The 21,580-nt window shown below is 41.5% G+C and overlaps 2 protein-coding genes across 2 annotated transcripts in view; one reads left to right on the forward strand and one right to left on the reverse strand.

The window, feature by feature from the left end:
- Positions 1–1,244, forward strand: part of GRTP1 (growth hormone regulated TBC protein 1) — a 34,497-nt gene extending 33,253 nt beyond the window's left edge. Inside the window, exon 8 of the mRNA XM_058799943.1 lies at positions 753–1,244. Within this exon, the coding sequence (XP_058655926.1) occupies positions 753–842 (90 nt within the window). The 3' untranslated portion in view covers positions 843–1,244. The remainder of the gene's footprint in view (positions 1–752) is intronic.
- Positions 1,245–2,621: 1,377 nt separating this feature from the next.
- On the reverse strand, positions 2,622–21,575 carry LAMP1 (lysosomal associated membrane protein 1). Its single transcript, XM_058822355.1, has 9 exons — positions 21,395–21,575; positions 12,540–12,655; positions 10,588–10,801; positions 10,322–10,483; positions 7,106–7,323; positions 5,567–5,689; positions 4,615–4,684; positions 4,243–4,413; positions 2,622–3,630 (listed from the first exon to the last, which is right to left on the reverse strand). The coding sequence occupies exons 1-9, from the start codon at positions 21,429–21,431 to the stop codon at positions 3,491–3,493; spliced, it is 1,251 nt and encodes a 416-aa protein (XP_058678338.1). The 5' UTR covers positions 21,432–21,575; the 3' UTR covers positions 2,622–3,490.
- Positions 21,576–21,580: the final 5 nt, after the last annotated feature.

The raw sequence follows: 21,580 nt of genomic DNA on the forward strand, positions 1-21,580 counted from the left end.
GTTTCTTTGCCAGAAAGCTGTTCTGAACTGGTTCAATTACAGTCTCATCACTGGAGCTGTCATTTAACAGCTCCAGAGAACTGAGGTGCCCACACACCTTAACTGTAGCTTAAAGTGCATAAATCTGGAGCTTTGCTTCAGTTTTGTTCACTCAGAAGTTCTAGGTGAAGTAGTGGAAACAAATATATTCTTCTTAAACAACAACTGAAAACAAAAGAAAAAAACTAATTGAAGATGTGTGCTAGCATTCAGCACCCACCAAGTCCTTACATCCATATCCATTACTGCTCTGGGAAGGCTGGTAGAGAAGAGGAGCAAAGGTAGTGTGTCCTGAAGGATTAAAACTGATTTTTTGCAGTAGGAAGACACTGGTTTCTTTGTGTTCCAGAGCCTGACCACCTCTGCTGGCACCACACAAGAAGTGCACTGGTGCTTTGTCACATTACCCAGGACAGTTTAATATGTTCTAAATCTGCCACTTTCTACCACCAGCCATCTAAAATAATCTCAACTGGACACATATTCAAACCCAATTTTCTGTTTGTGCAACTTACTGCACTTGTTATGAGCTGCAGGTTTACTGTGTGGTTACAGCCCAGTAGATGAAGATGTTACCCTGTTACAGGCAGGCCAAAGAGCAGTGAGCAATTTCACAGTGTGGACATGGAAGCAGGGATTTGACACCTCAGAGAATTCTAGCATGCTGTCCAAAGCCAGCATTTTAACTAACAATTTTCTTCTTTTGCCCTCAGAAAATATTCGCTGATCCTGGAAGCTTCTCCATGGCAACAATCAACAAACTCCGAGAGACTTGCAGGGAGAAGGTGCTTTCTCAGGGATAAATGCCAGATGTAACCAGGTGGTCAGATACTGCAGCAATTGACACATTCCTCTATTTGCACTGATTAAAGCACACTTTAAGTTTTCCATGAATTAATTGACACTTGACCAATTTTTCCTGCCTTTTAAGTAAGTGTGTTAACACTTTGTACTGTATGTCAGATTTGATAACTGGAACTGGTGGTTCTGTTACTGTTTGTTGGTGGTGTGTTGTTTTTATTTTTTAAGGATTAAGGTATCTTCAGACTAGAATGTGATCAATGTCAGGAGGACCCTCCTTTTAAATAAATAATCCCAGGGAATTTTGTAATATTAAAAGCAAACAGATGTAAAAAATTATGTATTACTGTGTTAACTGTGACACTATTACCATTTGTACAAAATAAATTAATTTAATTTGTCAGAACCTGTTTCATGGTGTAGAGTAAATTATGTGATCTGAGTCCTGACTGTCAGTCATTGGATGGAATACAAGCATCTTTTTCCTCACTGCTCTCACTTAAGGAACTCAAATAGAGCAAAGTGCAGGGCAAGAGAGCAATCAGTGATCATCACTAGCAGTTGATCTATGCAGTGTGAGATGGAGCAGCTGTAGTGCAATTCTCCCACACCCGTGGCCCTAAAAATTTGAGGAGAAACATTTGTAAAGACATCCACGAACAGACTTCTTTGACAGGGAAGACACGGCACAGTTCCTAAGTCTGTATTGGCACCGGGCCACTTCCAGCCCTGCTGGGGCCAGGAGTCTGGGAATTGCTTTCCTGTCCGTACAGAGCCCTCTCGTGGCCAAATTCTCTCCTTTCAGCTGGGGAAAGGAGAGACAACTGGAGCACTTTGTGGGGTTTTATGTTCCATGTGCAACAACTACTTTGGAAAGCCTCACCTTAAACAGCACTCCAAGCTCTCTTCATTCCTCGTGCAACGTGGCTTCCCCCTATCTTGCACATTGAGATTTTTTTGTTCCTCAGCAGAAAAAAAAATCCCCTTTTTCAGAGGAAGTAGAGGATTGCTCTTCTGGACAACTCAAGACTGCTACTCTGCAGTGACTCTGAGGTATCCTATCCTTTATGGTACCAGGCATACACGTTTTCTTCAAGTACTGAATTATAAGGACAGTAGCAGTAACATACTCCTAGTATGGCAGCAGGTGTTGGGAAACACTATTGACTCCTAGGAAAATTCAGCTTCCGGTTACCTTCAAATCATGGGGCATTGGTCCAAAGCCAGCCTTGCTGCCCTGCATTAGGTTCCCTTGGTCAGGAGTGTTCTGTGCAGTTCCTGCCCTGCAGAGCTGGTACTGCTAACACCAGAGCCTCCCTGCAGGAGGGAGTCAGGGAACCTTACACCAAGGTTCGTTTCCAGCACATAACTAATAACACAGCAGATGTGACTTTCCTAGTTTGTGGTAAGAGGCCAACTTCAGAATCAAACATGAAATGTCATTGACACAGTCCTAAGAGCCTTATCAGCACTGTCAGAAAGTGAGGCTCAGGCAGGCAGACCGGTACAGCACATGTCTCAGGAAGTGACACTTTAGAGTTAACTCCTCCAGGTCTCAGGTTACCAACGCAAAGCTTTCCTTGTTTCCAAACACAAAGAGCAAAACCAACCTGATTCCAACACACACACACAGATTAAGGTTTTCCTTTGTGCCACAAAGAAAAAACTTAAGCACTTGTTTAACTCCACACTAATGATTGCCTCAAGCTTCCCAAGTATTGCCAAACCATGACTTCAGCCCTCAACAAACAGTTTTAAGAGTGATCAGCAATACTAAGAAATACAGAAAAAAAAGTGTCTTTATTAGCATTGTTACAGGCAATGCATACATAAGAACTGATCCTTAAAGTGTACAACCCCCCCAGCCAAGTTTAAAGCAATAGAATCAGCAGATTGAGATCTATATTGTACACATGTGCAGTAACAGGATCTCTCAGAACCTTCCAACAGAACAGACTGAAATAACTTTACAAAAAAAAGTAAATAAAAATAACACCCATTTTAAAAAAGTACCAGCTCCTAACAAGCTGGCAGAGCATCAAAAATATCAAACAGGGGAGTTGTCCAATCATAAAGAGTTCCTGTAAGGTTTGAGTATTGCATCTTTCACACCCTGCATGTGCCAGGCATTGAGTTTAAAGCTTAGTAAAAAATACACACCCAAGAGACAAGGTGAAGTTCAGGTTTTAGATTTCAATTTTGTCAGTTGTTACTAAAATTTTTTCAAATGCATCATCAGTATACTTTACATCATCGCTCAATGGCAGCGGTGCAAATAATGAACCTTTTCCCTTTGTTAAGAGTTCTGAAATTGAGTCAGAGTTAGCAACATCTCTCTCTGGAATCTGTAGCTGACATAATCTTAGCCAATTCCAAAAAAGCACCCTTAAAAACTTTTAGCTTCTTTCTAAGTGGGTAAATATTAAAACTAGTTAGCAAAATTAAACACCAGAATCTTCAGAAGTTATTTTTGTGCATAGTTAAATGCTGCAAGATGATTTCACATTTAATAAAGCAGACTTTAAAGAAGCAATTTGCAAGAAAAGATGTTACCTTACAATATCAACCAGTTCAGGGGAAATGTCGGGGGATTTTTTCCCCCAGCCTCTTGCAATTGCTTTTCATCTATACTGGATTTTAGTGCAAGTAATTAAATTGTTTGATATCCAGCATGGCTCCTCTTTCTGCCAATCAGGTAAGCAATCAAGACAATTAGAACAAGACCAGCAAGGGCTGCACCAACTATTATAGGGATCAGCATGTTATTTTCATCCAGTTGACATTCTTCCACTGAAGAGAGAGAAAAAGATCCATGTTAGGTACTAGTGCACCAACAGATAGCTACATGCAGAACTTCAGCATTCTGCTCTCAGCATGTCAATAAAACTGGCTCAGCTAGCTTGTCAACAGTGAAAAGGAAGCCAGGTCCACTAATTATGATCATTCAGGATGAAGTCTTTCTAGCACCAGCTGTATACACAATATGGAGATTATACTGATTGTTTCCTCCTCAAGAGCTGTTATACACAAATTTAGCCATCATAAATATCCACATGACCCTTCCCACAGTTATTTTGCTTTCATCATAGTCACAAGGGACAGGTTTGCCCCTTTCACACAACTGTCTGCACATAGTTTGGAGGGAAAGGTAGCACCCTTCCTTAACTCTTCTCTGGACCATCAGGAACAAGTCCAAGTTGTTTCACAGCTTTTTACATACTTCTCCCACTAGCCTCAACTTGGACATCTTAATCAGCCCCCACATCATATGTAGTGGGGCATGCAGAGGCTAAGCATAGCACCCACAAGCTGACATTTGACTACAGAATGTTGTATTTATAGCTAAGTATACTTCACAAATCTTGGATATTTGACAGGGGCTGCCAAATGCAAACCTCTTACCTGGCCCAAATTTGTCTCCATCAATCTTGAAAATCTGGACCTGAACATTAAACACATTGAGAAGGGCTTGGTCCGAGACCTGCAGATTCTCCTCAGAGCTGCACTTGTACGAGTTCCCTACTGAAGCTCTCAGCTCACTCATACTGTTGTTTGATGCTTCAAATTTTGGATCTGTGTAAGAGAAACTCTTATTAATATCTTATTCAGAGAAACTCAATCAATTATATAAATCTGAAGAGCAGGAGCTATAAGCTCATAGAGCCACAATTTGATACATTCATCCCTAACATTTCTCATACATTATTTAATGCAGGCTACCCTTAACATTTAAAGAAGTAGTCACAGAGAGAAAATTTTTTTAGAAGTCCTTACTTTTTGCTTCAGAAGGCAGGGTTGTGCTTACACTCACACCTTGCAGGAAGAATTTTTCAGCACTTGCATTCTTAAAAAAACCACAAAAACCAACAAATCAGTAGTTGTCATTTAGGATGACAATGTACAAAATAAGATTTTCAGGTTGCAATCTGCATGCATTTTGAGAAAGGTTTTTAAAATGTAGACCACAAATGGGATTAGCATCCAGAGGAGGTGTTTAGTTGGACTTCAGGAGAGAAAAGCTACAGAAAGTATGCACCTTAAGGAAGATTATTTTGTGAGAGGGCAAAGAGCCAGAGAAAGGAGGCCTTGACACCCCCAAACTGTTGAATTCCACACTGCAGGCACAGTCCCACCCATTGCTTAAGCAGCCTACTTGCAGTGAACTTGGTACCCCACAGAGCTGTGGAGTCATTTAATAGCAACAGCTCAACGTGATCAGCATGAAAAGGAGCATGAAGCTCTGACAAACAGTAGATTCAGTCCTCAAAGGTATGCAGCTCAATACAGCACCTGGGGCAGGGCTGTGGGAAACAGCATTCCCAACCATCACAGGGGACCAGAAGACAAGCACACTTGGCCTTTGGGCTGTACACAGAATATTAATGAGAACTTAAACCCAGCTCCAGGCCTAAAGTTAGATTAGATGCCCACTTGTCACAGGCTGCTCCCAGTTTCAGCAAGAAGCCTTAAAAAGTAAGCAACACAATCTTCAAGGAAGTTCCCACTCCAAACAAAATACTTTTCTGTGTACATGTGCATATATACACAAACACATTCTTTTCACACAATGGTAACCAAGCATAAAACCCACTAAATCCTAGTATTAAAACCAAAGGAACTAGTTACTCTCTTTGTTGCTGTCTTTTTTTCTCTTGCCCTTGCCCCAGTTACTTTTCCCACATGGAAAGTGCTGCAGACCCTGCACACTTGGTGCAGAGATTCTTACCAAGGCAAACTGGAAGATAACCCTTGTTTTCTCAAAAGTCAGGTTCAACAAGGCAGATGAATTGTCACATCTCCCAGAAGAAGTTGTATTATGTGGTACGAAATTCAGCAACTCCAAACCCATCTGTGAGAGAAGAGGAGCAATTATGACACTTGAAGGGACTGAGCACAACACCTTGCACTCAGCTGAGCTGTGGCTGCCTTGTGTCTGGTGCCTACAGTTGTGTTTGCCCTGTGTTCCAGACCCCAGGGCAGACCCACAACTAAAGCTGGCACACAACTAACAAAGGGCACATCCAACAAAGCTTTCTGCAGCCCTGACTGGCTGCAGGCAAGAACCCAACTGCTTTCTCCACACAAACTGCTTGGGTCCTTGTGGCATAAGAAAAAACATCAAGAACCACCACACCACACAGAGGGCAAGATGCTATAAAATACTGCTTTGACATAAGGTAGAAGCAATTAAGGGGACCACCTGTCAGCAAATCATCTTATATGTCATTTCAGTTCAAAATGTTTTACTTTTGTAAAACATGTCCATGGTTTGTGATTTTATACTGTCTTGCATCTGCAGAAGGCTGTGGGTTAAATGCCACTTGTCAAACAATTAAATAGAAACCCTTTCAGTAGCTCTTAGCTGATCCTCATGTGACCAGAAAACCTACTTGCCACCTCCTCACTGGTCATTACACTAGAAATCAGCTGTTCCACCAGAAGCAGAACACCAGAATCAGGGAATTTCACACAATTAAGGTGGCTAAAACACAGTTACCATCACAACAAGCCAGTGTGCAACCACACACCAGCTGTAAGTGATCATGATTTTACCTTTCAGTCATCAACATCATAAATAAATGCAGTAGCACTGTTTCCTGTTGGGGGCATTCAACAGTCCTTTTAGGACTCTGGGTTTGTCCATAGGGCTGGCAAGCCAGGCTCTGCAGCAACAGTGGAGGGAAAGAATTTGTGCCAGGGCTGGATCTTACATATACCTTGTATTTTTCCTCTCTTTTTAAAAATACTATTAAAATCAGATGTTATGCAGCTTTTAAGCATCAAAGTCAAACCCAAATGTCTTCAGTACTGGCTAGAGGGTAATTAAGTCAGAAGCCTGTCCAGTTTTACAATAGTAATTTCCCCTTCTACTAGTCATTCACTCTTTCTATACCTCAGGCCAAATTTCTGTATTTAACAGTTTAAAAATCTTGTTTTGATTGCAACTTTGATAACAGGATTCCCCATGTCATATCTTGGTAATTTTTACTACTTCTCTTAAATGACCATATATACACTTCCTGGATTCAACAGACCAGTTTAATGCTGCTTTTAGTGAATGGAATAATCCTTAAGAACCACTTTCAGTACAAGTGTTTGGAATGTCACTAGTCCAGAGCAGGTTAAGAAATTCAAATAGAGGACAATGATAGATGAACACAAACACCTGAGCTTCTAAAAGAAAAAGGTTAGCTTATAATAATTTACCAACTCTTCCCCAAAGAAGAAATCTGAAGGTTTTGAAAAAACAAAAATCAAAATGTACCTTTTCATCTTTTTTTGGATAGGTGATATTAAGCTGTAAGCCCATGTAGGCCAGTACACAGGTTCCATTTGGACCAGTCACATTGTATTTACCAATTGTGGGATTTTGGGGTGATGATGTTGGTGTTGGGCCAGCTGTTGGAACCTGGCCAGTAGTCTGTTTAGGAGTTGTAGGTGCCATAGTAGTAGTAGAGACCATATCTTCAGCACATTCTGTCTCTGCAGAGAAAGGAAAACAGTCATTACCAAAGAAAATGAAGCTGTGGATGATCTACCTTTTTAATCCTTGAGGGAAAGACAACACAATTTCAAGTAGCTTTTTTCCTAACAAAAGATAATAAAAGCTCAGAAACACAACAGTAAAGCATTACCTAAAGTCTTGTTGCAAAGTCTGAGACCCTTTTAAAGCATGGCATGAGAAAATTACACCTCTGCTGGTAATTTACTAAATGCATGGGGACCACATCCACTTTCATTCACATCCATCATTTCACTTTGCCATCAGCTCAGGGTAAATCTGACAGACCCAGCATTCCTGCTGTCCTGCTGTTCCAGTGTTCCTGCTGTCTGTTCACAGCCAGGCTGGGATCCCTATCACACACTCTGGGCACTCGTGTGGGAGAAGCAGAGGAAGAGTCCTGCTCACTGTTCAAAGTGGTTTCCCAGATGTATTCTCCTTCCCCTCACTCTCATTATTCTGGCAATAACCAGAGTAGCCTTAATATATTGCTCTGGCTCTTCTGTCCTTGGGGGGGGATTCTAAGACTGCTTCTGATGCCAAGTTTTCTGCTGTATCCTCTCACATCCATCCTCTCTTCAGTCCTGCACGAGGAGCCACCCTCCACGGGGTTAACAAGGCTGTGAAGGTGTGCAAGTTCACCTTCTCTTTTCATCCAGTCCAGCAGCAACTTCCAAGGGAACAGTGACTCTGATTTATTTGCCAGACTACTTGGAAACATGTGGCAGCAAGCTCTTAACTTGATCTGGGAGCCAAGAAGGTTCCTGCATTGAACATCTAAGCCAAAACCAAAGGTCATAACAAAGACATTACTCAAGTATAGACTTCCATGTTCCAAGCCAAGGTCATCTCCACATGCCAGGGATAACAACTTGCAACTTTTTAAGGACAACAGCAACTGCAGCAACAATCAACTCTCACTCAAAGGGCCTACTTCTAAAATTTAAGGCATACATGTTTCACAGATACAAGACAACTAATAAATAGCCTTAAACAGTTTAAGCAGCTTAATTTTTGATTATGGCTCAGAGAGAAGAACTTTAATCACACCGTCTGAAGTCACACACACTCCAACATAGCATGCTTTCCTATTTCTACTCCACTCCTGGAAAGTCCAAGAGCAGAATGAAGGTGGATGAAGAAGGAGTGATCCTGCATTTTATAGACTGATACTGGCACTTCAAAGGAGAATTACCCTCTATCTGCAAGACCTCAACACACAGAGGCTCTTCTTTAACTTGGCACAGATGGAAACAACAAAATCACATTGAGTGGAAGTTTGGCCTAGTTGGAGTTTTGATACATTATTTTTACTGAACTGATTTAGAGCAGTTTCTAGTAGCTCTTCAGGACAGATCACAAGATGAGACAAATCCTTATGTCTTTTATTGACAGTTAGAGGAAAGCAGCTGGCAAAACTACCAACACAGAGGAAAAGGAAGTGTCCTTTCAGAGCTGCAGATAACCACTACCATCCCCTCAGTCACTAACTTCTAGTACACTGACAGAGTCACAATTTCCATTTATGCAGATGCACTGAATATTGACCCTTCTTCCCTTCAGTGAGCCTTGTACCAATCACTGGCAGAAATATCCTTTCATTAAAGATTTGCAGAGAAAAGAAAAACATTAAGGAAAAATTCCAGATCTGAAGTTTATCAATAACTAGCTGCCTAAGGGACAGGGGAAGGCACAAGCCTACAAGAATGGAACCAGAGGATTATATAAAAGAAGATCTTAATGTCTTAAAAAGAAAAGTATTACACAGTAGGGAGATTTCACTGAAGTTTTGTAGAAGCAAAAATCAGCTTTTCCCAGTATCATATCTTATATTAAACCTGCTGATAAACAATCACTTATCATACTTAACTGCTAAAACAATCAGATCAAAGTTCCATAATTAAAAAAAAATTAGTTCTGAAGACTCCAGAAATAGAAATCAGTGTTTGGTGTAGGGGTTTTTTAAGCATAAATGTAGGTACACATCTTTACTGCAAACTAGTTCACTGAATGGAAAAGTTTGACCAAGGGAATGGTACATACAAATCTGAGCCAGTCATGTGAAGCAGCCATAAAGGAAGTCAATGCCGCTATTATCATACATCAGGCAAGGTATTTTTCACAGAAATTGGACAAGGTGGAGGGAGATACTCCAGTAGAAGGCACTTGTTCATTGTAACCATTCCATGCTAGCACTGGCTGCCCTAATTTTTAATATTAGTTTCAACTTAGCAGGTGCATAAATGTGATGAACAGCTGAAGGAAAGTTCTACATCCCAGGAAAAATGAAGACTCTAAAAGTAGGGCAAAGACTTATCACTCTCTAAGATAGTACGGGTAATCAGTTTATACAGCTCTTTTGTGTTTGAAGACTGCTGCCACAAAAGCAAAGGACATGAACACACCAGGAAGTAATTGGCCTTTAGTAATTTGAAGTAAAATTCCACACTACTTTTCAATACAAAAAATCAGGATAAAAACCTTAGTGGTTGTCTCTGAAGGAGAAAAACCTGACTTTTACAGCTGACATAAAACCTCCTGTAGGAAGATGTTCGTTTCTGCTCTCTACAGACCAATTCTCTACTGTCTGCCATTATTTCACTAATTTTCCCCAGAGCACAGAGTAACTAGTTCAAATTACTCTGGTAGAGGCCATAATGCTTGGAAGTTATCAGATACTTCTTAAACTAGGATTTTGGCCCTGTGCCCACTCAACCTACTGCAGCATGCGTTTAACACCCATACTCATGAACAGCCCAGAACAATACCCATGGGAACCCAGGGCACTATCCCCTAGCCACAGACTCTGACATCCTACAGAGAAAACCTGAGGCAAGTCCATTCATTTCAAAAGATGCTGTTGTCAGAGTTTTAGATCCAGTACTCACCTTTAATATGATTAGTCAGGACTTACAAAGAAATAACCTATTATTTGAACTATTAGCTCATCAAGTTCATTTTCTGTTACAAGATACTTACTGTTCACACTGAAAGTGCCATTTGTGAGATAGGCTTCCAAAGTGACATTGCTAAAAGTAACATTGGCATTCTTCATATTGATGTGCTTGGAGTTGATGCATCTGTATTTTGTGCCCATGTGTGCCTGAATGACACTTTTATGTGACACAGTCTTCATGCCCACTGTAAAAAAATACATTGCATTAGTATGTAACAGTATTCAAAGAAAGGACTTAGTATTATATCTGGAAGGGTTTTGCAGTAACAACAGTAAGTTTTTATTTTACCTGTACTTGAATTTGGGAATAAAGTTGCATCTGACAGATTGTAGTGGAAAACTAACTCTTCAACTTGGTAGTTGTCTGCAGATTCTGAAAAATTCAGGCTTAACGAATGTCCTGCTCCAAAATCCAATACCAGAACTGGATGAGATGCATTATCTTTACCACATGAGCTCTGTGAGTCTACTGAAGCATTTTGTGGAAGAAAAAAGTGTACAAACTGTGGGGTAGAAAATAAAACACATGTAAGCTTTTCCTCACAGCTTTTTAAATATCCCGTGAAACTGTTACAAACATACAGCAGACATTACATATAAGATGTCTACTTATATGTGACAGTGTTCACAGGGGTCCGAGGATAAGGGAAGAGATGAGGATCTGACTCCATGTTTCAGAAGGCTGATTTATTATTTTATGATATATATTATATTAAAACTATACTAAAAGAATAGAAGAAAAGATTTCATCAGAAGGCTAGCTAAGAATAGAAAAAGAAAGAATTATAATGAAGGCTAGCTAAGAATAGAAAGAGAGAGAATGATAAAGGCTTGTGGCTTGGACTCTCTGTCCAAGCCAGCTGACTGTGATTAGTCATTAATTAGAAACACCTGCATGAGACTAATCACAAATCCGCTTGTTGCATTCCACAGCAGCAGATAATAATTGTTTACATTTTGTTCCTGAAGCCTCCCAGTTTCTCAGGAAGAAAAGTCCTAAAGAAAAGATTTTTCATAGAAGATGTCTATGACACTTATATACCAGCATACAGCAAGCAGCGTGCTACTGGCATTGAAGTTTGAGAATCCTGCTCTCTGAAATTGGAGGACTAAACAGTACATACTCACAGCACTTCTAAGACTTTTCTTCCTTCTAAACCAGCAATATGAATTTGCAGGTACTTCTGTACTACAAGAATCAAATCTGGCAAACTCTGGACATGTGAAAAATGGGAGAATTTAAGCTCTGCTTCTTGTAGTACAACTGAGCAAGAACAAAAGTGAATGGTACATCCTATGTAGCTTGGCTGTAACACTTTGAGTTTATTACACATTATAAAGAAATTGGTATCTGAAGACCAACACAACATTTACTTTGAAGTTCTGAGCTTACTGCTTACAAAAAGAAACAGACAAAAGTATGTTATGAAAGAAGTCAGCTCTGAACACATATACCAGTATCAGCAGGATTTCATACCATCAGCACCACTGAAAACATGGATTATAATTGTATAAGCCTCAGTTCGAATCACACAGAGCAAGTGCACCACACTGGTAAAGTAGTAGGATTTTTTTAACCTTGTATTACACTGATGGCTAGGAAAAAAAAATAAATCAACAACACAAAACTGCAATAAGACTATAAATAATACCCAATTCCTATTCAGTAGTGAAGATACAAAAAAATCCCAAAACTTATTTGTTAAGGTAAATTCTTAATTTTCCATTAACAAGGTTTTGCTGTTAATATGAACAATTTGTAAGCATTGCACTAGTCTGTAGATACACTGAAATCTAGAGATTTGCCAAGTAAGAAGGTCACAGATTTCCAGAGTTTAAAAAGTTTAAAAGCTATGTTTCAGTTTAGATTTAATCCACGTGAGTGTGACCAAGTTACCAAAAGAGAACTCCGTAGTGTTTTTGCCTTTACAGTTCCAGTGAAAGCCATTTTATTTATCAACAGGACAGGTGTGGAATTACAGTCACAAAAGTAATTGCACATGTTTTGTTTGTGTTTCTTTCAGGCAGCCTCAACCTTTCCATTTAATTAGAAGCAGCATCGGTAATAAAGAAAAGCTGATGCAACATGACTGGAAGAGTAAAAATCTTTGTGGAAGCAGCTTTTCATGCAAAGATACTCAGAGAAAGTTTAAATACTGCACATGTGCAAAGATACCACATATTTTATAAATAGTAAAAAGACTAATAAATGAGAAGCAGTCAGATACTCACTGCCCTTACCTCTTTTTGCCCACCGACTTTGTATTCCACTGAGAAGGCTACTGTCAAATCAGCAATTATGCAGACCTTACCACTTGAATCTTTCACTTCAAATGAAGAGGAAGCCTGTAAAAAGCCTGATAAAAATAAAAAGTGGTTAACCTGGTGTCACATAAATTTGCATTTTTAATCGCAAAGAGACAAATATGTACAACTGTACATTTTAGGAGTAAAACTTAAGCATGAGTTGAGTTTGGAAACTTTGGCATTAACAGTCTCTAGATTAACTTCAACATCACTAACAAACAGAAGGCAAATTAAACATCTCATTTATAAAACTGCAAAGCCACTCAAACCAAAACTGTTGACATTCTGGTTCCTAAGAGATAAGAAAGACATGCAATAAACAGCAGTCACAGTGCTCAAGGCACCTTCAGTGCTCTCTGCACACAGCAACCATTTCACCATCTTCAGCCAGACCTGGCTTAGCTTATTTGATCCTGCATGCCTCCAACACTCTGCCTTGCCCCCAGAGCACAGCATGCAGCCTTCACTCCTGCTGTACCAGGGCACTCAGCTGCACGTGCACTGAATGCAGCATTTAGAAAGCCTGGATGGACTGCAGATGTTTTGAAGGCACTGCCAAAAATAGCATGATAGAGCATGCTACCCCTGCCAGGAGAACTTCTCTTTACCATCCTCACACTCTCCACACTTTAGAGGAGGAGGAGGCCAAGACCTTGACATACAGTGAGGTTATGTTTTCCTGACTGGTTTAAGCTAAACTCAGACTGAGCTGCTGAGCAGAGCACAGAAAAGCCTTTCTGGACCTTGTTCCACTGCAGCCTCTATGCTCAGAGCACACTGGGTACAGCTGCCCAAAGTACTGACATAACAAGGACACACAGCAAGGGGAGCACGCAGCCATCCTTCTGATGGCAGCATGGACTGGCACCAGTGGGACAGTGCCCACTGCCAACAAAGCTCCACACGTGGGACACACTGGGGCAGGCTGGAAACAGCTGGAAAGCTGGTTATCTCCTCCTTCATTTGTGGCAAGGGATATCTGACAGTGCTCCTGCACCTGACCAGTTCTTCATTTTAGAATCTTTTATTTTTCAGATTCTCAATTTGTCACCACCACACCCCACAAGTGAACCTCACTGCAAAAAGTGTGAACCATCTTCATGCTAGCACTTTATCAGTTTGCATTTGCAACAGCTTCAGTCTTGCAGAAAACCTGATAAAAAAACAGCTGCAAGACATAAGCCATTATCACAAGCAAATAAGCTTTAAGGAGACAAACATGCTAATCCATTCAACTGCTGATAACAGCAAAGAGATCCAGATGAGGGATTATCCATTAGCTAGCTTCCCTCCCTGAGAAGTTTTCCAAAAACAAATCTTACAACTTTTCACTGCAAAACTATGGTGTGTACAATTGTACAAAGACAATTATTAGGAAAAATTGGACTTTGGTCAGCTGGACTTCAGCAGAAGGCACATCAGTTGCAGGAACACATTGGAAACTATTTCTCTGGCACCCAGCAAGCATCTTCCCTTGTCAGCCTCCCCTTAGCAACATCACATCCTCTCCCAGCACCAAGGAGGGCAAAGCTGGAATCCATTCAACTTTATCTATTTTTTTGAGAGTCCAGACTTGAAATCAGAGATAGACAGAAGAAAGAAAATGCTTAAGAACAGACAGCATAGAAAACTTAATTCAAATGAAACCTGTCCTACCTTTGCCTTTATGTCCAGCATAAAATGTTCATTAAGGAGCACATATTCCCAACGAAATGTTATTTACTGCAATTCAGAGCAGTATCAGAAACATGCTCACCCACATGAAAGTTTCAATTTGCATTTACAACTGGAACTTGTTTACATTTCATGCAAGCACTGCTTTCTCCAAAGCAAGCTGCTTACACCCTCCTGAAGATTTCTAGAACAGCATAGAAAAGAGTTGAGGCAGGGAATAAGAATCCATTGCTCCTTGAACTAACACTATGACTGAAAAATGTGCTAGAATGAAAACCTTCAGTGTGCATGCAGACTCCCTTGTCTGATAGCTATTAAAATCTTGGCAATTTTAGAGCTAAAAATAATGAAGTAACTGAGTAAAACAATGAAAGAAAAAGAATTTTTAAAAGAAATGCAGGGGAAAGAAAAGACTGAAAAATAAGAAAAATGTTACTGGCCTAAATGAAAACATGACAGACCTGTCCATTACAAATGATTTAGAGAACAACAGACAATGCTGAGGTACCAGAAAACATGAAATGGAAGACAAATTCTGGTAATGAAGAGCTGATAAATCACCCTCAGCAAGTTTAAGTAATAAAGAATAAGGGGCATGAATGAACATTAAATAGTAACACCTACATAGCTACTAGATTTTTGTAAGGTTAAAGTCATATCATTACATGAATCCTGATTTCATTAGTGTGGAACAAATGCTATAAAAGCCCAGTCCTCCTTAAGAACGATTAGCAGCTGCTGGATTTGCAGTTTCAGTGATGAGACACTGAGTGTCCTTGGTGGAGTGGCGAGAGCTGTTTCACTGCAAGTAAGGCAACACTCCCAGGCACGGTGAGCAGACAGAACTGAGCTGCAGCACCATCTGCTCCCAAGGTCCTGAAGGAATGCAGATGAAAACAAGTGAAATGTATGGGACATAGGAGCAAAGAAAAATTGAAAAAAACGCTGAAGAACAAATGAAGACGCTGAAGGAAAGAAGGTCCCGCCTACTGTCTGCTCCAGCCAGTTTAAGGCACAGGAACAGCTCGCAGCAAAGCAGCTGTTGAGTTTTGTAAAGGCAGTTTCAGTGTCAAGTAGTGATTAATGCATGAATCATCACCAGCCTACAAACACTACAAGCCTACAGTCAAAATGTCAAGACTACAGAAAAGCAAACTGATGTTGAATCAATCCATTCTGGGAATATTTCTAATAAAGTTACATAATGTATTGCTTAATTCTATCAGGGCATATCTACAAGTTGAGAATATTGTTTGTACATCTCATAACAATATCATTCTTTGTAGTTAAACACAAAAACTGATACAACCTCCAAATTCTTAACTTTAGGCTTCAAATGTTCCTCTTAATAAACTGCAGAGCCCTCTATGACAACTGTCCGTGGCACAGCAAGTGCAGTACTTCAGATTTAAATTAAGCAGTCCAAGATCTTTCAATAGCCAAAAGTAAGTTTTGTTAGGTTCATTATCATTTGGCTGGAAGCACTACATTATGGATATCTAGTAAAGGAATTACTAAAAATGGTCAAAGAAATTTCACTTGGTTCAGATGCTTCCTTTGTATTCCAGTAAATTCCAACAAAAGACTGCTCATAATATTTATTTTAGCAGCATATTTTCAATTGAAAATCATAAGACAATCACTCCCTTCATACCTCATTTTTGCAATGAAGAAATAGTCATGCCAAGAAAACATTTCAGGCAACTGTTAAAGCAACAACTAAAGATCTTGCTTGAATAAAATCCAGCATCCTTCTTTATCTAACATACCTACCTCAAGAAAACCCAAAGTATATTAACAATCTGAGATAAAATAACTAAGTCAAACAAAACAAATACTTCCTTGATTGTCTAACAATTTATCTTAAAGAAACCCACCTCATAAAGTTGTTTGTTTAAAGCTGAACACTACAAAGCTAACAAAACAATCTAGCACATGCTTTCAGGTTTCAGCTTTTTTATAACTGAAATCCTGTTAGTCAAACACAGCTACCCATGATTTACTCTCCCATATAATGGAAACCTACTAAGGGAGAGAGACAAATGGTTGTTGTGTGCTCGAAAATCAAGCCGATTTAATGGGAACTGTGTACACCATCTGCTTGCAAAGAGGACATCAGTTACTTCAGTTAATGATTTACTTTGCCTCCAATTCCTATTAGAAACATGAAACACTGACAATAAGGAAAAACCAAAAGCTACTTCTGTATAATCTGGGGTTTATTACTATAGTTTCCTGCATAAGTAAAAACTTCTTTAGCATTGTTTTCCCTCTTGGGATAAAGGGCAGCAAGCCATCCAAATCCACCTGGGCACACATCCTGGATCATCAGCACTTTAAGCCATACAGATACCTGGTGCATGGGCCTGCCTGCAGGGTTCAGGAGGGAAACCATTGCCTGTAGTGCTCAGGAGGAAAACCATGGCTGCAGCACAGTGAGCTGCCAGCTCCTGGGATGTGCTGTGATGGGGCTCAGAGTATCCCACAGCCTGGTCACAGCCACAGATTCTCCTCAGCTCCAGCCCACCTGGAAATGCTGCACAGCAGCACTCTGGGATAAGGGATGCCAGCCCTGAATAATCATCCTGTACCTGAGCTGCAGCACTGATGTGTTGCCTTGCACCTTTGCCCAGGTGTTCTGATGACAAACACAGTGAACACTGCTATCTGTGGGGCATTAATCCAAGGAGATAAGAAATGCTGGTCATTATCTAAAGAAGGTTTATTTTCTATTGTACACGTTAACCAAACTGCCCGGTAATTTACTCATTCTGGTGGTTCAGAATGATCCTGTCATCTCAGTGCCATTCTGTGAACAGTGGTAATTTCAGTCACCACTTTTAACTGCTAAATCTATGCCAGAGAATAGAATGGAAAAATCCCCAAGGAGTTACACTCTCCTACAATGCTCTGTCTTCCAATGTATGCACCACTCCCAGAGGGACACCAGGTCCAAGTCCTTTATCAGAAGACCAAGTCAAGATCACTTCCTTAGGATTCAGAAACTATACCACCTTGGGATAATACAGAAAGACAGGAACAACTGAGAGCAGGAAAATCCTGTGACAGGCTTGACGTACAAAACACTTTGCAAGAGGCAAGATGGTCTCCATGAAATGATGAGTTATACTTACCTTTCACCAACAGACACATGAGACTGAATGCTGGCTGCCTGGAAAGCTGGCAGGAGAAGACAAGGCTGGATTCACTTGAATACCCACACAGTGGTGGGGAAAGGGAGAACAGAGCTTAATTCAGAGATAAGAGAACTTGCTGCACTTGAGCAGGTGCAGCACCTGATTACACCAAGTTCCTGATTCTGCCCAGAATATGCATCCTTGCCAACCAAGAGACAAATTCATGTCATCTCAGATTATGGTTTTGATATTGTTGATTTCAATTAAGGCAGCAAACATTTTGTTTTTCCATTTCAGTTTGCAGATGAATAATTCCTGTCCTTATAAACCAAATTACACAAGCACAAAAGCATTAGAAAGGAAAAGCAATCTAACAGCCATACACTTACCATTTGACCAGAGAATTGCACAACTCTCTCAAGTTTAGTCACGTGAAACTTCTTTATGGCTTCCTATCTAAAGGAAGGAAGTCTTGGGATAGCTCTACAGCAAGTGATTGCTTGAGTGCACTGGGAGAGCTGAACTCCCCTGGCCAGACCCTTTTCAGCATTCACACAAGTCCATTTTGCACTGGCTCTGGATAGTGCTGCTGTATCACACCACACAACTAACACACATTCTTCAAGGCAGCTGCCAGCCCCAAACAATGTTTTGAAGAAAGGAGCACTGTGTGACAATTTAAAGAGAAAGCTTCCCCAGAGGAGAAGATATTGGAAATAAACTAACTGCCTGAGTAAAACCACCCTCCTAGTCCTAGAGAGTAGATCTTAACCCTGCCAAGGAAAGTAAGAATACAGGTGTTCCCATATCATATAGACTGAATTCCTGTTAGAAAACAGATGCCATCAGAAGTTTAATACAAGAAAACCAAATGTATTAACTGTGAACTACTGTGCTCAAGGCTGAACACTGGGGAAGGAAAAAGTGCCCACAGAGCTGAAGCACATTTAAACTCTGTACTCTTAATGCCAGGGTGCACCTAAGACTCTCACATTTGAAATTAACAGTAGAAAAAGTAGTTCTGATAGTCAGTGGTGCTGTCAAGGGATAGAGGAGGTTTAGAAACTGTTATACTGAAACTGAAAGGGACACCAGTCCATCTTGAAGTCAGATGCCCCAAAACTGTGGAATCCTGATTTACCAAAACATAAGGTACATTTAAAAGTATGCAATGTAGAGTCCAGATAATGCAAGGGATTGTTCAAATAGCTGTTGTAATTCCCACCACTTACATGCCCAAAAGTGTCTTCTGCCAAGCTTAAGAGAACACATACCAAGAAATCCATTTCAGCACCAAGCTTTCTCAAGGAATTTCCAAACAATCACGGCTGACTTGAGAGCAAAGACAAACTGTGGAAACTGAAACAAGCAAAAGCAAGGTGTGCCTTTTGCTAGAAATAAAAGTTTATCTTTGAGACCTACAAAGGCTTATCAGAGATAACAGCAGTTAATGTTGCAACAGAGTATCAATCTTTGAGTCAGGTTCCTCTGTACTTAGAGGCAATTCTTCACTCTGTCATCTGCCAAGTAACCTATCACATGATGACTGGCACGCTAATTCAGATCCTTAGAGACTCTGCCCATACACTTCAAGCAGCTATCAAGCAAACACTATGTCAAGGACAGCACTTGGTAAAACAATATTTCCAAAGTTGCTCAACATTAAAGCAGTTAGATTTTGTGAAAACCAAGTTATGCTGGTCTCAGTTGCAAACACCCAATAATGCCAAACCTGAAAAAAAACCAATTCTGCACCAGATTTCTCACTGGCTAGAATTTATTATCAAGTTTCTCAACTATCTCTGCATGGGTAGTAAGGTTTGAAATTCCTCTTTGGACTAGAGTTGCACAATAGAAACATGTGGATTATACGTCAGTGACTCTGAAATGTCATCACACTACTTTGAAAAACTAATTTTCCCTTCTGCAATTCTCAAACACTTCATTACTTATTCACTACACGTCTGATTCTAACCTTAAATCTAGAGGAATGTGTTCTGTGATGTGTCAGTGTTTCAGTAATGAAACAATGTACGGGTGCTCCAGATCTCAGAGAGCACGAGCAGCTCTGCTGGCTTTGGCACACAACCCAAGTGACTCATCGCGCTCCACAACAGACGAGCACCATCTTACCCAGGGTTTCAAAAAGCAGCAGCTAAGTTTAGGGGAGGTACTTCCATTGCCCACAGCCCCCTTTCCCTGCGTGTACCATATGATACCTAAATGTTTTCTTAATTCCATATGTATATTTGATGGTAGTGAGGAAATTGATTACAAAATGCTCAATGCTGACACATGGAACGTTCAGCTTAGTGCTTGCTGCTCAATCTAAAGAGAAAACTGAAACACTAAGTGAGATATGGTGAGGTATTCAGGTGGGAAAAAAATTCTGCTGTCCTGAAGTCAAGGCACCACCAAACAATTCTCACATCAGCCCCACCCATACTAATCTTTCAGTCTTCTGTGATCATGACCTTATCCTAACCAGTGTTAACTCAGATGATTAAAAGGCTGCAAATGAGCTAAAATATCTAAAGACTTCAGCTCATATATTATATTTCTCTCTTATTCTTCTCCCCTTACCCACAACCCAAACCCCACACTCTAGAAAGAAAGGGGTCTCTATCTGCACCACAAGATCTTCCCCCAAGATTGTAGTATAAAGTTATGCAGAAACGCCCAGCTACCAAGCTACTAGACACTGGTACAAAGTCCTGACTATCAGTAAATAAAATTTTTTAAAAATCAAAAATAAATAAATCTGTGGTAAAACAAACTAATCTGTTGCCTCAGTTGCAGAAACCTAACACATCTCACATGCCAGAAAGCGACAAAGATGGTGCACCAAATGATGTTTTTAACTGCCAATTAAGCAGAGGAAGACTACTGCAATGGCCAAAAGTATTAACTGTGGCACCACATTAAAATCACAAAAGCTGATTTGAAAGCAAACCATAACACAATTCTTCATTTAGCCATAACTATATCAAACAAGCTATTCAAGTAACTCCCACTACGACACCAGTTCAACAATACTTCAGCTGGCAGCCCTAAAAGGCAGGAGCACTGTAAATCACTGTGCTTGCTGCACTGGCTCACGAGGGCTGGATATCTGAACTGCTCGCTGCCCTTTCCGAGCGGCACCTTTTGGGCTCAGTGAGACTGAAGTCCGGTCAATGGCGATAACGATATTTACTACCAAAGAGGCGTTACAGGAGTCACAGGGACTGTCCCGGCTCAAAAATGATGGCAGATAAGCATTCTCAACTGCTACTCTATTTAGGAAATATTTTGGCTAGCTGCTGAACAAGTTTCCTTTGCTGCCAAAGCCACAGCTCAGAAACCTGCCAGCGTTGTGTGATGTGGCTTTCAAGACAAGAAACCAAAAGCAAGGCAGTTATCAGAAAACAAGCAAGACACACTTCCTCGTTAAACAGCCTCGCTGACCTAACAAACCTTCTCATCAAGGCACTGAAATCTCTCTATTCCAGACGCGTTCCCTATTTTACTCAAGACAGGGCAGGAATAAAGCCGTTAAGCACCGGAGCACTATCTATCCTATAGAACAGCGCTGCTTCCTAGCAATGACATCAGTACCCCCGCGCCTCCGTGCCTCGTGCTCCAGGCGCGTTTCCAGGTCCTTCCCGAGCGCAGTCCCCGCACCCAGCGCAGGTGCCCAGCCCGGCGCTCCCGGGCCCCAACGCGGCTCAGCGCGGCCGCCGCCGCCTCCCGTCCCTCATCGCCTCGGAGGCTCCCGGGCGCCACAGGGGCCCGGCGCGGGGGATGGCCCCCAAGAGCCCAGAGCCCCCGCGGCTCAGTCAGCGCCCGGGCAGGCCGACAGCAGGCAGGCGGAGCGGTCGGGTCTCCGGTTACAGGTGCCGCGTCCAGCGCCGCCGGCCCCGGGGCCCCCTCAGGCCGCTGCGACCCGCCCCCGCCACCCCGCCGATCGCACGGGCCTCCCGCGTCTCCCCGCCTTACCGAGCAGGGCGGCCGCCGCCAGCAGCCCCCGGGCCATGTCGGGGTGCAGGGACGGGCGCGGCGGGAGCGGGCTCGGAGCGAGGGCGGGCGCGGGGCGGCGGCGGCTCCGCGCTCGGGGCGCTCTGGCGACGGCCCCGGCCGGTCATGTGACCGCTGGCGTCACGGAGGCGGGCCCCGTCACGTGAC

This window comes from Ammospiza caudacuta, chromosome 2 (genome assembly GCF_027887145.1).
Source record: "Ammospiza caudacuta isolate bAmmCau1 chromosome 2, bAmmCau1.pri, whole genome shotgun sequence".
Taxonomy (NCBI): domain Eukaryota; kingdom Metazoa; phylum Chordata; class Aves; order Passeriformes; family Passerellidae; genus Ammospiza; species Ammospiza caudacuta.

Excerpts from the sequence above, each read along its gene's own strand:
- LAMP1 (XM_058822355.1), bottom strand. The coding sequence starts at position 21,431 with ATGGCCCGGGGGCTGCTGGCGGCGGCCGCCCTGCTCG. Across the intron at positions 7,324-10,321 it reads TGGCACTTTCAGTGTGAACA|AGACAGAATGTGCTGAAGAT; the intron begins GTAAGTATCTTG and ends CTTTCTCTGCAG. Across the intron at positions 5,690-7,105 it reads ATCCAAAAAAAGATGAAAAG|ATGGGTTTGGAGTTGCTGAA; the intron begins GTACATTTTGAT and ends CTTCTCTCACAG.